The sequence below is a fragment of the Typopeltis vanoorti genome, chromosome 12 (assembly GCF_054136105.1).
Source record: "Typopeltis vanoorti isolate ZY-2024b chromosome 12, IOZ_Tvanoo_1.0, whole genome shotgun sequence".
NCBI classification, from domain to species: Eukaryota; Metazoa; Arthropoda; class Arachnida; order Uropygi; family Thelyphonidae; genus Typopeltis; species Typopeltis vanoorti.
Window position 1 is genome coordinate 34909193 of NC_143560.1, and position 15780 is coordinate 34924972.

General features: G+C 35.2%; 1 protein-coding gene across 1 annotated transcript in view; it reads left to right on the top strand.

The window, feature by feature from the left end:
- Las (lipoyl synthase, mitochondrial) overlaps positions 1-15780 on the top strand; it is a 194874-nt gene that overhangs the window by 127195 nt on the left and 51899 nt on the right. Inside the window, exons 6-7 of the mRNA XM_090401861.1 lie at positions 3387-3444; positions 8526-8654. Of these exons, the coding sequence (XP_090257987.1) occupies positions 3387-3444; positions 8526-8654 (187 nt within the window). The remainder of the gene's footprint in view (positions 1-3386; positions 3445-8525; positions 8655-15780) is intronic.

Consider the following 15780-nt stretch of genomic DNA (forward strand, 5'->3'; position numbering starts at 1 on the left):
TATGGATGTTGCGTTCACCTAGCCCAAACATACCACAGTCCTGCCTAACTCTCATACTCTTTCCCACTTTTGCATTTAAGTCCCCTAAGATGTAAAGCATGTCTCTCCTTTGTAGGCAGTCCAAAACAGTTTGTAAGTTTTCATAGAATTCCTCATTCTCTTCTTCAGGCCTATCCATGTGGGGTGCATAAATTACCATGATTGATACATTGGTAGGCTGAGCCTTAAGTCTAATAGAAAGTATCCTATCATTAATGGGGTTATAACCAAGAAGGTGTATTGCCTGAGCTGTTTTCATTATCACAGCTACCCCATGATGTTTTGAGTCACCACCTGAGTAAATAACTATTTCTTAGAAAGTCATAAATCCAATTTGTAACTTTCCCTTCTATTCCAATATGATAAAGTTTGGAAAAGAGTTTCTGCCTACACACCTTGTCAAAGGCATTGCTAAAATCTATAAAAGCTGCAATGGTGGGTTTTGTAGGTTTGGTCTGGAAGTTATCTTGAATTGTCTGGGTTAAGTAGAAAAGTTGATCAGTTGTTGAGTGATTTCTTCTAAAGGCAGCCTGAAAATGTTGTAGTATACTATTTTTGTTTAGATAGTAATTCAAATGTTGGAGTAGCATTTTTTTCCATCAATTTGCCTGGAATTGAAGTCAGTGAAATTGGTCTATAACTTCCTGGTTGGTCATGAGGTTTGTTAAGCTTTAAGATTGATATGATTGTGGCTGTCTTCCAGTCTTTTGGCACTTTTCCTTGTTTCAAGCTGTTGTTGTATAGGCAAAGTAGCCAATCTATGGTGAGGGAAAGATGTTTAATCATAATTCTTGTATGTTATCTGTTCCACATGATTTATTTATATCTAGTCTCTCTAAGGCAGCTCTCAATTCAGAGATTCTAAATGGATCCCAGAATAATTTTTTTTTTATATTTTGGGGAATTTGTAGCAAATTTCTGCTGTTGAGCCTGTTTTGATATTTCATGATCTTTCCTAGTATTCATCTCTGGTTTGCTTATATTTTGAAAATGAAAGGCCAAGGTATTTGTGATCTCCCTGTCTCCAATTTTGATATTTCCATCTGGATCTTTTAGCGTGTTAGTCTCACTTGCCTTTGGTAGTTCTCTTTGTAAATTAGCAGTCAGTTTCCAAAGTTTGGTATCCGAAGTGTTTGGATTTAAGTTGTGGCAAAATTCTTGCCACCTAATATATTATATTTTTGTTTCATTTCAGCATTTATCTTGTTGTATTCAATCCTGGTTTTTGGAGAGGTTCCAATTTTTAAGATGTTAAATAATTCATTTTGTTTAGTTATTTTACTGACAAGTTCCTGGTGAAACTGTGTAGTCTGAAATTACTTTTCTCCTGTAGCCCTTTGGGATGCTTTTCTTTGCTACATTTAGGATAGTATTCTTCCAAGTTATGTAGTCTTTGTCTAAGTCATCATGGTATGTGTGATCTTTCAGCATTTTGCTTACTTCCTCCTTGTATTTCTCCCAATTTGCCTTCTGGAAGTTCCAATGCTATTTTCTTTTTTGGGTAGGTCTAATAATTTTTGGGTTCAGATTGATTAATATTGGGGTATGGTCACTTCCTACTGGTTCCAAAACAGACCAAATAGCCTTGTTGTGAAGATCTGGAGACACTGCAGTAATATCTAAGGCATCTTTTGTACCATAAGAATGAGACAAATAAGTGGATTCTCCACTGTTGAGAGTTATTAGTCCTGTTTCATCTAAGAAATTACTCAGGTTTTCTCCTCTTCGGTTTATTTCCTCAGAACCCCATAACAGGTGTTTGCTATTCATGTCTCCTAAGATAATGGAGTTTTCTGCAATGAGATGGGATAGGCTAGGAAAGATTTGGTCCAGGTTTGTGAGGAGGATGATAACAATTGAATATGTTTAATGGCTTTTTACTTGGTTCCAGTATTCGGATTCCTTGTATTTCAGTTCCTTCTGCTACTATGTCTAGTTCAACATTTCTGACACAAGTTTCAGACTAGTGTCAGAAACCCTCCTCCAGTTTGGTTAGTAGGCCTATCTTGTCGCATGATATCATAGTTTTTAATGTTTAGCCTGCTAGTTTGTCGAAGTTTGGTTTCTTGCATGCAGATAATATCAGCATCATGTTTGTCAGCTAGTAGTAATAGTTCATTTATTATTTTTACGACTATTTTTCCAGCTTTTGTTTAGGAGTTGCCCCTTTTTAATGTCAGTGGCTTTTTTACTCAAGAATTCTTATGGCATTACAGATGTATTTTTAGAGACAAATATATGTAGCATAATAGAAGAAAATTCGCACATACCTTTTCTTGGATGTTGTTGCTTATCTTTTTTCTGTGGTGTGCATCTTCTGCTGTTATGGTATTGAAAGGGGGGGGGGGGTTAGTCCCTTAGAACAGTCAAACCGGCCACGTGAACACACATACGGATTACAGTCAGGAATACTTAAAACCCAGCCACAGGCTTGATTCATCAGCTATGCTGTGCCGAGCCTGGATAAAGTTAGGGGAGAATGAGGTGGTGCCGTACCTCCTGCTAAAAGGGGTCATGGCAGACTCCCCTTTCCACACCATAACAGCAGAAGTATACACACCGCAGAAAGAAGACAGGCAACAACATCCAAGAAAAGGTATGTGCGAATTTTCTTCTATTATGCTACATATATTTGTCTCTAAAAATACATCTGCAATGCCGTAAGAATTCTTGAGTAAAAAAGCCATTGACATTAAAAAGGGGCACTCAAACAAAAGCAGGCAAAATTGCCATTAAAAAAAAAAAAAGTTTTAAAGAGGAGTAACATGGAAGTTTTCCCAGAAAAAATACCTATAGTTCATTTAGTTTTTCTTTGCTTCTGGAGTAATGATACCATTTAAATTACATTGAATGATATTAATTTCTTGTAATGGGTGGAATGATTTGCTCATTTCTCAACTCTGACATCATTTCCAAATCAAGGGTTACGTTGGCTTCCCTGTACGCGGTAGCATAGGTATAATCACTGAACTGTGTCTCCATGATGGGGAAAAAAGAAATGCTGCTATTGTTATATCATCCAGAGGGCATCATGAGAAGGTGACAGTCAGATTTTGCTCTCCTTAATGATATCATAGATGACAGGTATTTTTACCTTATGAATCTATAATGTATACCATGTCATATAGTAAACTAAGAATATTCTTCTTTTTCTCCCCCCCCCCCCCCAAAAAAAGTTTATCAATGGTCTATATGGATCATAAAATCTTAAAATGAAAAAAATAATAATAATAATGCAAAAATAACATTAACATTTAAGGAACAAAAAGTTTTTTGAGCATTAGATTTTTTAAATTTTTTTTTTAATGCTTTTTATTAATCTTAATGAAATTATTTAAACTGTACAGATTTACCAGATGGTGGTTCTGAACACTTTGCGAAAACAGTTCGTGAGCTTAAAAAAAGGTAAGATTTAATCAAAATTCTATCAGACATGCTGCTTAAGAGCTACGTTGAATTATTTTGAGAGTTTTCTTTGAAATATCACTTACACAAGCTTGTTTTCTTGTTTATTTTGCTCATAATTCACAAAATTGGATTAAAGATATTTGTGTATTGCAAATGGAAAATAATTTAGTTCTGTCATAACAACATCACTTGACTAACTTTTTTTGTGCCAAGGGATCCTACAGTGGCATTGTCTTGAGGTCAGTCACAAAATCCTTTTGGTTTGCTCCTGAACAAAAAATGAATCTGCATGAAATTATTTGTTTTGAAATGAGCTTAAAAACTATATTAAAAATGCTATTTTTTTATAAAATATTTTATGAAATTCTATTTTAGTAACTATTTATAACCTAATCTTGGGACTACTAGCATTCTTTTTCATAACTTATTTAATGGTATTAACAATACCTAATGAACTATTTTATAAAAAAGATGTTTATTAACTGGCCTAACAATGAAAAAACGAATTTATAATTTCAAAATTATTTTATTTTTCAACATAATCTTTCTTAAGACTAATACACTTATTCCAATGACAGTGCCATTATCCTGTCCCTGTAGTGGTTCTCAGTAAGACCTGCAAAATACCCCTCTACAGCTGCAATCACCTCTTGATTTGAAGAAAAACACCGACTAGCAAGGAAGAGTTTTAGTTTTGGAAAGAGATAGAAGTCAGAGGGAGCCAAATCTGGGGAATAGGGTAGATGTTCCAACAATTCATAGTGCAGATCCCTTACTTTTCCCATTGCCAAAACACCTCGGTGGGCAGGTGCATTGTCCTGATGAAAGATGATTTTTTCTTCTACAAACTGGGTCTTTTCTCACAAATTTTTTTGTCTAGTCTGGTTAAAAGATCAGGATAATATTCCCCAGTTATTGTTTTACCCTTTTCAAGACAATTAATAAACAAAATGGCTTTAGTATCCCAAAATACCAATGCCATGACCTTTCCTGCTGATGGAACCGACTTTGTCTTTGGTGCTGAACAACCAGCTTATGTTCACTGTTTACACTGCTGTTTGGATTCTGGTGTGTAATGGTGAATCCAAGTCTCATCCATAGTAATAAATAGATGCACAAAATCAGTTTTATTCTTGTTAAAATGCTCCAACCACTGTTTAGAGATTTTCATACGAGTGCGTTTTTGATCTGCTGTGAGCAAGCACAGCTCCCATCTTACACAAAGCTTTTTCATATGCAATTCTTCATGCAAAATATATCCTATACGTTCTTTTGAAATGCCTATAGTATCAAAAATTTCATGCACTTTGACTCGCCGGCCATCAAATACCATATCGTGTACTTCATCAATGATTTCTGGTGTTGTTACAATATTTGGGCATACTTCACGGCTATCACCTTCAAGGCTGGTATGGCCACGTTTAAACTCAGCAGCCTATTTCTTAATTGTCGAAAACAAAGGAGAAGAGTGCCCATAAACTTCGAATGAATTTCTTTTGGTGTTAAACCTTCTTTTACAAAGAATTTTATAACCACGTGATACTCAATTTATCCATTTCAAGGGATGCAGACAACACTTTTGCTTCGGACAGCTATATATAATAAACTACTTGATAGAATGACTTGCAATTTCACATGGATGCTTATGACAGATGTATCAACTTAGAAAAAAAAAAAATCTTGCTAATAGTGTTGTTATCTATGGCCGAGGCCTAGAACTTTTCAGACCACCATCGCATTACAGCTATGTAGGAGTCGATCATAAGATAACAGTCTCCCAAATTTTTGGCAAATTAATGCAACCATATTTGTTCAGGTTAGGGCTATTCTTGATTGCAATGACTGACTTTAAAAATAATCTTCAGATCTGTATCGACTACTAAATAGCACAGATTCTCTTCCATGTAATTCTGTGTGAAGGGGTGTCCAAAGCATAGTCCTGACTTTTTGATGTTAACAGATCTTTGTGATTGCCCATAGTGAGCAGAACAGGAAGATCTGAAGATCTATTAACATCTGCCTTGGTGAACATAAAAAATACATTCACTACTATTATTATGGCACGTCAGGACTATGCTTTGGACACCCCTTTACACAGGATTACATGGAAGAAAAGGAATGTACTATTTAGACATTACAGATCCAGAAGATTATTTTTAGAGTCTACTATGGCTATGAAGAATTCCCCCTAAGCTGAACAAATATGGTTGCATTTAATTTTCCAAAAATTTGGGAGACCATTATCTTAAGATCAACTCCTACATAGCTTTAATGCTCGTTTTTTTTTTTTATTTTTTTTTTACAACATTAGAGAGTGCCAAAATAGGACTTTAGATCTTTTATCTGTTACAGTTTGAATTGTTTTTACTTATTGTTGTGTATAAACTATAATGATGCTTTGCAATTCTTGTAGATAAGTAAGCTTATACATTGGCTAAACATACTTCTAATTTTTTAGGAAATGACAACGTAAACTAAATTATTAATTATAAAAACTTTAATGACCACCTATATTTCGGCATTGTTACATCGGCATCTTCAGGGATCACAAAACAATGATATGTGCACGTAGGCCCTTACACTAAAGAAATGAGGCTGAAGAAAGGCAACTGAAGTCAGTCGGTCATAGATTCCTAAAAGTGTCCCCTAGCAGGCTAAATTGGGTTGTCTTGGCTGTTGGGCTGACAGTCTTAGAATGTAAGCTTCCCAAATTTGGGACAGTCGCATGCACCCAAATTTGTTGAGGTTTGGGAAATTTTTCAGAGCTGAGGCTGATTCAAGGAATAATCTTTTGTACTTGCTGCAGTGTAATAAAGTGGCTTTCTTCCAGTATTCTGTGGTGGGTCCAATGCATGGTCAGCAAGTCCTGAGTGAGTGTGTTAGCGGAACCAGATGTAATCCTTTGTGTTCAGATATCCTGATATTGATTGTCCTGCTTGTTTGGCCACAGTAGGACAGTTTGCAACTGCAAGGAACCTGGTATACTCCAGGTAGGTCTAGGGGAAGTGGTTGGGCTTTGGTTGAGTGGATAAGAGATGCCAATTTCTTATGTGGTTTGTAACTAGTTGAGGTCATATTTTTTCAATTTTTGTTATTTTTTTGGATGTACCCTGGATATATGGAATGGTGATAGATTTAGAGTAATCTCTGCTATGAAGGGGGGAGGGGTGTTGTGGTTAACTAGTTTTAATATTTTTAGGGGGTTGCAGCCATTGGCTAAGAAGTTGTTAAGGATATGGTTAAGTTCTGTTGTTAAGGCATTGTTATCTGAACTGATTAATTTTGTCCTGTTATATAGGATTTTTACAACCCCATATTGTTTAGAGGAGGGGGGGGACTGCTGGTGAATGCATCTATCTGTATGTGTAGGTTTTCTGTAAACAGAGAAAGCCAAGGATCCATCAGGCTGGCATGTAATCAGAGTGTATAGGAAACGGAGACTGTTCTTGTTTTCCTTTTCCAAAATGTAAACTGGATCCTGGGGTGTTGATTGTTTAAGCATGTTGAGAAGTTGTGGTGTGTATCCAGGCATGCGGCCAAAGGATCGTTCGAAGATTGATGTTGAGTGTAGTGGCGTGTGATCCCGAACCATGTAAAACTAAAGCACCGATTTATGTCACCGAAGGTGCCTCACATATACAGACACACTAGCTTCGCTTTTCTACAGGAAGATTGCCACCACCTGCGTTCTCTTGGCTAACACCAACAAAATTATTTGTGCACTAGAGGAAGAGCTTGCCACTATGCTGAACGTCGACCTTTGGACGATCCTTTCCAACATCTTGAATGTGTCAATCAAGAAAAAATGTTCAATTTGGCGTTTTGACCTTTTTTTATGACATTGTCAAGAGATGACAACAATTTTCATCTCTGGATTAATTTTTGAGCTTTTACATTCCTTTTTTTCCATTTCTATTCTATTTTTTTCAATCATGATTTTAATTCTACCACAGCATTCTCCATCCCTAAAAATATGGTGCACAAAATTAATAAAATATACATATCATTGAAACACTAAAAACATAGCATGTCTGTGTTCAGAACAAGACTGAGAAAGGTGTATGCATGCATCTTGTGTGCTGTCTGCCTTGCTGAAGAGTGCCATTAGATGGTGTGTAAATAACTTAGGCTGGTCAGGTAAACTTTTTACAACTCACTGTTTTTCTTGCCCTTCAGGGTAATTTGCACCAGTCTGAATTTACATAAGCTCAATTTAAGATTGCCTGCATATGTATATTTAAAAAATATATATGTGTGTGTGTGTGTGTGTGTGTGTGTGTGTGTTTTTGTGAGATATACACCATACCATCGCACCACTACCTCCGAAATTCATAGTTGGGGTTATGTACTCTGGTAAGAAACATTCACCAGGCATCTGTTTGATAGAGGGTGTAGCATGCCCAGAACTCTACATTCAATTGTTGGCTGACAGATGGTGGTTTTTGCATGTTATCCTTTGTAGCACCATGCCACCATCGATATGTGGCCTCACAGACTTTGGGTGTACGTGAAGGCAAAAGCGGGACATTTTGAACATTGAGTGTGCTATATTCATGTTATACATGTGGTTTATATGTGCTGAAAGCTGTAAATTATTTACTGATAGATTAAAGGTTTATTCACTGTTCAAGTTGTAACAGTATTTATGGCTAGACTATGTAATAACGTCTTCTACTTATGTCTCGATTTTCAAATCAAATCAGTAAGCAAAGTTTGTGCATGAAGTATCTTCATGACATACCTCCTTGTATATAGAGGTTATTGGCTTCATATCAATTGCTTTAATATCCCATAATGTAAAGTCCCCCCCCCCCCCACACACACACCTTGGATGTGTGTGATGCTATACATTATGGAGAAGACCACTACCAGACCAGTTTCAACCTGACCTTTATTGAGGTCTTATTAGCAGAAGCATGTAATTTGCTTCTCTATAAAAGTTTTCATTAGTTGCTTTTCCATAAAAGTTTACATTAATTTATAAATTTCAGGATTAAACTTATTTTATTGCTTTTATGTTTTTTTCCCCCCCTACATGTTGGTTTAATCCTGAGGAATAATCAAAATGTTTCTTACAGGCAGCTGAATATTTTAGTGGAATGTCTTACTCCTGATTTCAGAGGTGATTTAAAGGCTGTTGAATGTATTGTATTATCTGGCTTAGATGTTTTTGCTCATAATATAGAAACTGTTGAAGCATTTCAAAAGTAAGTATATGTTTATTTGATTTAGAAAATTAAGATTATTTTAGAATAATCTTGATTTCTAATACAAAAATTTGGTGGCTTTTTTTTTTTTTTTGCAAGTTGGCTCATAAAAAATAAATAAAATAAACTTTTTAATTTATCTTTATTCTTATGCTGTTTTTTTTCTTCTATAAGTATACCAGTTTCAAGTGCTCAGAAGAAATCCAGGTTGATCATATGTGATTTTTTAATAATACAGATTCTATCAGAAATAGCTAAAAATATCATTATTTTAATGATAACACATTTATAATTTTTTTAAAAAAAATGCCACATATGAAATATAATGTTTAAAATTTTTTAATATAAAAACATACATGAATTGGAATCTAAAAATGATCTTGGCAAATACCTAAAATTATTTCTAGGTATTTGCCAAGACCCCTTTGTTGCTGACAGTGCACACTTCTGACATCCTCTTCATTGCTAAAAGTTGACCTTAGTAATGTGCCACAAGGAGCTGCTTTTGAAGATGATCTCAACATGAAAAAAAAAGTGGGGAAGGGAAAGGTGTCATCATCATCAACAACAACATGCACCACTGGATGAAATTGTGCACTTGATATGTAAGCATTGGTTTTGACCTCAGCAGATGAACTCTGTATAGATTTCTGCATGGATTTCTGCAACTGTGCGACAGAGTATATTACAAAAGCTGCAAATCTAAAACATTCCTAAAATATCTAGTTGTTTTCCATGTTTTCCTAAACCATAGTCGAATTAAGATTGCACAGCAACGGAAGCTCAGAAGAAAGTATGGAGTATCTTCCACAGATACCCCACAATAACAAACCTCATTGTTTTCAAATATTCTTGAATCTAAGCAAGACACATCCATTATCAGAGCCAGAAGAAATCCAGTATGTATCTTGTATCTTATCTAATAAGATCAACCAAGAGCAAAGAAATATGGGATAAAATCTGGAAAATGAAAGGCAGATACACTACCCACTAGCTCTCTATCCTTGAACATAATGGATACACAATTGTCAACCCGACAGCAATAGCGAACACACTGGGAGCTATTTTTGCTAAAAACATCAACAGTATCTTCTTACGCCCTCAATTCCTTGCCCTAAAGTGCAAAGCAGAAAAACTTAAAGAGAAAAACAAAGCAGAAAAACTTATGCAGGCAGTTGAATATTATAGTGGAATGTCTTTCTCCTGATTTCAGAGGATTTAAAGGCTGTTGAACGTTTGTATTATCTGGCTTAGATGTGTTTGCTCATAATATAGAAACTGTTGAAGCATGTCAAAAGTAAGTATATGTTTATTTGATTTAGAAAATTAAATAAACACATATTCACATATATTGCCCATTGGACCAGATGACATCAATTATGAGTGGTTTTTTTTTTTTTTTTTTTTTTTTTGTACCTTGGGTAGGTGAGGATTTTTTCTATTTTTTTATCAGTTTTTATTTTTATTTTTTTGTACTTTTAATTTATTTTTACATAGTCTGGAAATCCTGCTCTAGAAACCAAACAGAATTTTTCAAGCCACTTCTGGCCTCTACTGGATGATGAAATTTATCTCCCACCTAAAGACAATCATAAACATCAGTGCCTATGGTGGGATTCAAACCTGCAGCCTGTTGGTTGGAGAGCAAGTACGCTAACCACTTGGCCAACCAAACCAGCAGATGGTCAAACATGTTCAAACATCTGATGCCATCAGAAATGGATAAACTGCTGCACCTTTTTAGTATAATTTTCTGTGAGAATGGATTTCTGGATACACAGCAAAAGGCTATTATTATTGCCTTTCCTAAGACAGGGGAAGGAGCCAAAATCCCCAATAAACTGCCATCCAATTTGCTCTGACCAGATGTTTGTGCAAGATTTAGGGAGAAGAGATTTAATTCTCATCTTATGGTTTTTGGAGAGAAACAACTTCTTTTTTTTTTTTTTTTCCAGTACACAATCTGGCTTCTGTAAACATCCCTCAACAACTGATCATTGTGGAAACATCCATTAGAGTTGACTTCCTAAAATGTAAGCAGTTAGTATCAGGTTTCTTTGATATGGGAAAAAGCATGCAACACTGCTTGGAGATTTGGAATTTCTCAAAAGGCATACACAATTTTTGTGTCAGAGTGGATCTCCCTCTTTTTATCAAGAACTTTTTTATCCAACTGAATCTACCAAGTTCGAGTGGGAACTGCTCTTTCCTAACTGTGTATACCAAGAGAAGGGCATCCCACAAGGTTCAGTTTTAAATGATAACAAGGTTTTTGCAGTAAAAGTTTAACTTGATAACTTAACAACTTCCTCCAACTGTAAGTAATGTCCTCTATGTGAATGACTTTATAAGGGTCACAGAAAGACAGTTGCAGCAAGCCATTGAACATCTTTCAAAATGGGTGCTTGCAAATAGGTTCAGATTTTTACAGTATAGTTTTGACCCTTCTCAAGCTTATGCATTTTTGCTATAGATATGGTCTTTATCTTGACCCAGATCTCAGACTAGGACAAATTTTAATCTCAGTTACACCAGAAGTTAAGTTCTTTGGGCTCATATTTGACAAGAAACCCTCCCTCACATATACCAGTTGCGAGATAAGTGCCATAAAGCAATGAATATCCTTTACACCTTAACTTCCACCTCTTTGGGTGCTAACAGATATTCTTTGTTTCAGTTGTACAGGACACTTTGGATCTAACACTGGTTAGATCAAAACTTGATTATGGGTCTCAAGTCTGTGGAAGCTGTACTTGTAATAAATTTAGTTTAATCCTTTATCCAAGTGTAAGCAAACAAAGTTTGTGCCTGAAAATATCTTTAGGACTGAGGTAAGGTAGTGCAACCCCAGGCATCTCTGAGCAAAGGTGGACCAAGCTCTCATCACTCCTTGTCTCAGTATCTCACATAATGCAAAGCACATCTCCTTGCAGACATGTATACTGCTATGCATTAAGGAAAGGGCAACTACCCAGATCGGTTTCAACCTTCATTGAGGTCTCGTCAGTGGGAAGCAGATCCACACGTTGAGATACTAAAGCAGAAGCAATAGGAGAGGTCATATTTACTTATAGGAGTTGCCAGCAGGTGTACCACCTTATTATTGAATTACTCCAGATTTAGAGAAAGATGTTAGAAGTTTATTTTTCACTTGGTTAGACTATAATAAATTGATGAGAGCTTTGTCCACCTTTGCTCGGAGTTGCCTAGGGTTGCACTACCTTACCTCAGTCCTGAAGACATTTTCAATGCAAACTTTGTTTGCTTACACTTGGATAAAGGATTAAACAAAATTTATTATAGTCTAACCAAGTGAAAAATAAACTTCCAACATCTTTCTCTAAATCAAGAGTAATTCAATAATAAGATGGTATACCTGTTGACAACTCCTATAAGTAAATATGACCTCTCCTATTGCTTCTTCCTTAGTATCTCCATGTTTGGGTCTGCCTCCCACTAACGAGACCTCAGTAAAGGTTGAAACTGGTCTGGGTAGTGGCCCTTCCCTTAATGCATAGCAGTATACATGTCTGCAAGGAGATGTGCTTTGCATTATGGGAGATACTGAGACAAGGAGTGATGAGACTTGGTCCACCTTTGCTCAGAGTTGCCTGGGTTTGCTCTACCTTACCTCAGTCCTGAAGATATTTTCAGGCGCAACTTTGTTTGCTTACACTTGGATAAAGGATTAAACTAAGTTTATTATAGTCTAACCAAGTGAATATCCAAGTATATATACTTGGATATACACTTCTGTTGGATTCCAAACCATATTGGGATTAAGGGAAATGAGGCTAAGATACTGCAGCTAAGTCAGCTTGTTTCTCAAGATTCCATTATCTGCTATCTCATACACTGATTACCAGCAGATCATCGGACACAAACTCTTCTACCAGTGGCAGTCATCATTGAATAGAGAGACTAATAATAAGCTCCATCAAATTAAGCCCAAAATTCAATTTTGGCAGTGCAACCTACTCAGGGATTGTAAAGAGGAAGTTGTTCCAACTTGGCTCTGCATACATCAGTCATCTTGCACATGCCTTCCTATTGAGGAATGATGATGTGTGCGTGCGTGCGCGCGCGCGCGCGCGCGTGTGTGTGTGTGTGTGTGTGTGTGTGTGTGTGTGTGTGTGTGTGTGAGTGAGTGAGTGAGAGAGTTGTGGTACTGGATTCATCATTCATATTTTAATTGAGTGCCCTCATTTTGCCATCTATTTAAAATTTCTAATGTGCAGTCATGATTTTAGTCATGTTCATAATCTGTCTTGGCCTGCACTCAGGCAGATTAATGTTACCAGTTCATCAAATGAAAGTTCAAAAAATTTCAGTTTTGCTCCCATTTAAAATTTTTACAGAACATCAGTGTATACCATCATATGTAAATTATGTACATATTAGTTTTAATTTACATTTTAATACATTTTAATTTACATACAGTAAATTAAAGTAAGCATATGCCTTTAACATCTGCTTTTATAAATGTTTTATGAACATTTTTATACTCCATTTTTACATCTGTTTCTATACGCTTTCGGCATTTGATTTTTACACTGATTTTTATATCTGTTTATGCTCTTTTATTTATTTATTTATTAATTACCATATTGCTGAAATATGTTAAATTTGGGTTTATATACTGAGTTTTATACCTGTATTTTCTACTAATTTATTACCTTACATGCTGGTGCAGAATGAACATAGCTGTCATTGCATCATTAAATCAAAAATCAAAAATAAAAATTTATTAAAGCCAGTGTATGCTATAATATAAAATAAACATAATAAGGACTTTAAAGATGTCATCTGCATTCTATATGTTAAATGTTTCTGAGAGACATTCAACATATAGAATGCAGAGGGGACAAACAGCAGGAGTCCTAACTAAAAATACAAATAACCACATTCTGATCCCCCCCCCCTCACATAAAAATCTCATCACAAACATTCTGTAATCCAATTTCCTTTCGGTTTTGCAACTAGAAGTATACACAGAATTTGCTGTACATGCAGTTCAGTATATTTTGGCTAAATGGGCACACAGCATATATATAAATATTAAATTATATCAGTTCATGCATTACAGTAAGTCATGATTATACCTTGCATTGCCTACCAATCACAAGATTAATTGAAACAGCAACTGCCTAACAGCAACTAAATATTGGTATGAAAAAAGATTTAAAGAATTGGCAGAGGCTACAACACATCAACCTAATCTTACTAAGAATGATTGTCTAAAATGATGAAGGACATGGATGGTAAATAATGGAGGCCAGTGCTTTAAACTTGACTCAAGTACAGATTTATACCTCTGACCTGGAAAAATAAAAAAATCTTAAAAAACCTCCTTTCCTCTAGATATGATAAGCCTTACTGGGCCAGTAGACAACATCTGATATGGACTCTAGAATATTGAATATAAATTATATTGTCAACCTACTCATATCACTTAGGTTATTAGATATGAAACTTATGAAACTTATGTTATTAGATATGAAATTATATAGTGCTTCTGGCACTATACATAAGTTTTTAATTGACTAGGAAAATTAATCTACAAACTGTGTTGAAATTTGAGTTGTATGGTGTAAGTTATCTTGAATCAGCTGTCTAAATTAATTATTTACTTAGTTTCTGTGTTCTATTATACTGTTAAAATAATAAACAACATAAACAACAGCTGTCTAAATGATTCTAGGACTTCAGGTTCTATAGCCATTAAGAATTTTCTTCCTACCTTTGATTGCATTACTTGGCAAGAATATTAGATACTGGTTGAAATCAACTAGATTTAAATTTCTTTTTTTTTTAATTAGCACCAGGTATTGCAATATATGGTTAAAAGTTTGTTATATACGTACTTCTGGTATGTACATAACATATACATCCTGCTAAATCCACCCGTCTCTGTTTGGAAGAACATCGTCGAGACATCTCATATATCAGAACTAGAGCTAGCGCTTTCTCTAGCCACGTTCTCTTTTCAGCTAACTCAGACGAAGGCCGCCAACACATTGTGAACTGGACTCAAACTTCTGACATCCATGTGTGCTATGATGAACTCGAGAGAAAGATTGTCGAATCTAGGGAAATTTCTTTAGATGCCTCTGATATCAACAACAGCCTGAGTTTTAATCTCTCTGACGCACACGTTACCTCTGTTCAGTACTCGCGCACTCGCGATAGCGCGTAGTATACGTTTGTTTGGAACTCAAGCTCGCATTTTGTTTTCAAACACGCTACTGTCATTTTGTACTTGTTCTGTTATTACAATTTTAAGTCTCTGTAATTCTTTATATATTTCTTTGATTGTGATACCTGAAGATGTTGATCAATTCAATGAAACTAGTAAACTAGTAGTATCTTTTCAAATATATCATGTCATCTTTTTATCTCTTGGTATCAGTCATTAAAGCTTTTTCATAATATTCCAACCAAGTAAAAATGAATTCTGAAAATATATACATACACACACACACACACACACACATGGAGGATGTTGAACAGTTTAAATCTCTACTAGTTCTGTATACATTGTAGTTCACTTCTTCAGGAGAGGGGGAGAAGAAAAAAGAAACAAACTGGTATTTACACTGACTAGGTTTTCGCAAGAAGCAAGCTAATAGTATCAGAAATACAGAATATTTGAAATAAACGATAGTGTTGATTTTGCATATGTATGCATTCAGTTCATGTTGTATTGTGATGACTATCAATGTGATGTGTAGAAAGTCCAAGATGAAAGTTTTTGATGGAAGTTGGCCAAATCTAATGTAGAATCATATCTTGTTTCTTGTTCCATGGATTAGAATTTTTTAACATTTCCGATAATTCTTTGAATGCTCTGACAAAGAAATTGTAGTCAATGTAAGATTATACTGTCATAATACTGATATATATATATATATATTTTCTGTCTCCCCCCTCATGTTCTTGGTGTGTTTATTTACTTGTTTCTAGGCAGAAGGTTACTTTTATTCCTTGTGATATCTCTGAGATATTGCACCAAACAAATAAAATTGGAATATTGAATCATCCTCCTGAAGATGAATACTATAATATACACAAAACTAGAGAATAAAATAATAAATTATTCAACAAATAGTCTCCATGCTATGTTCTC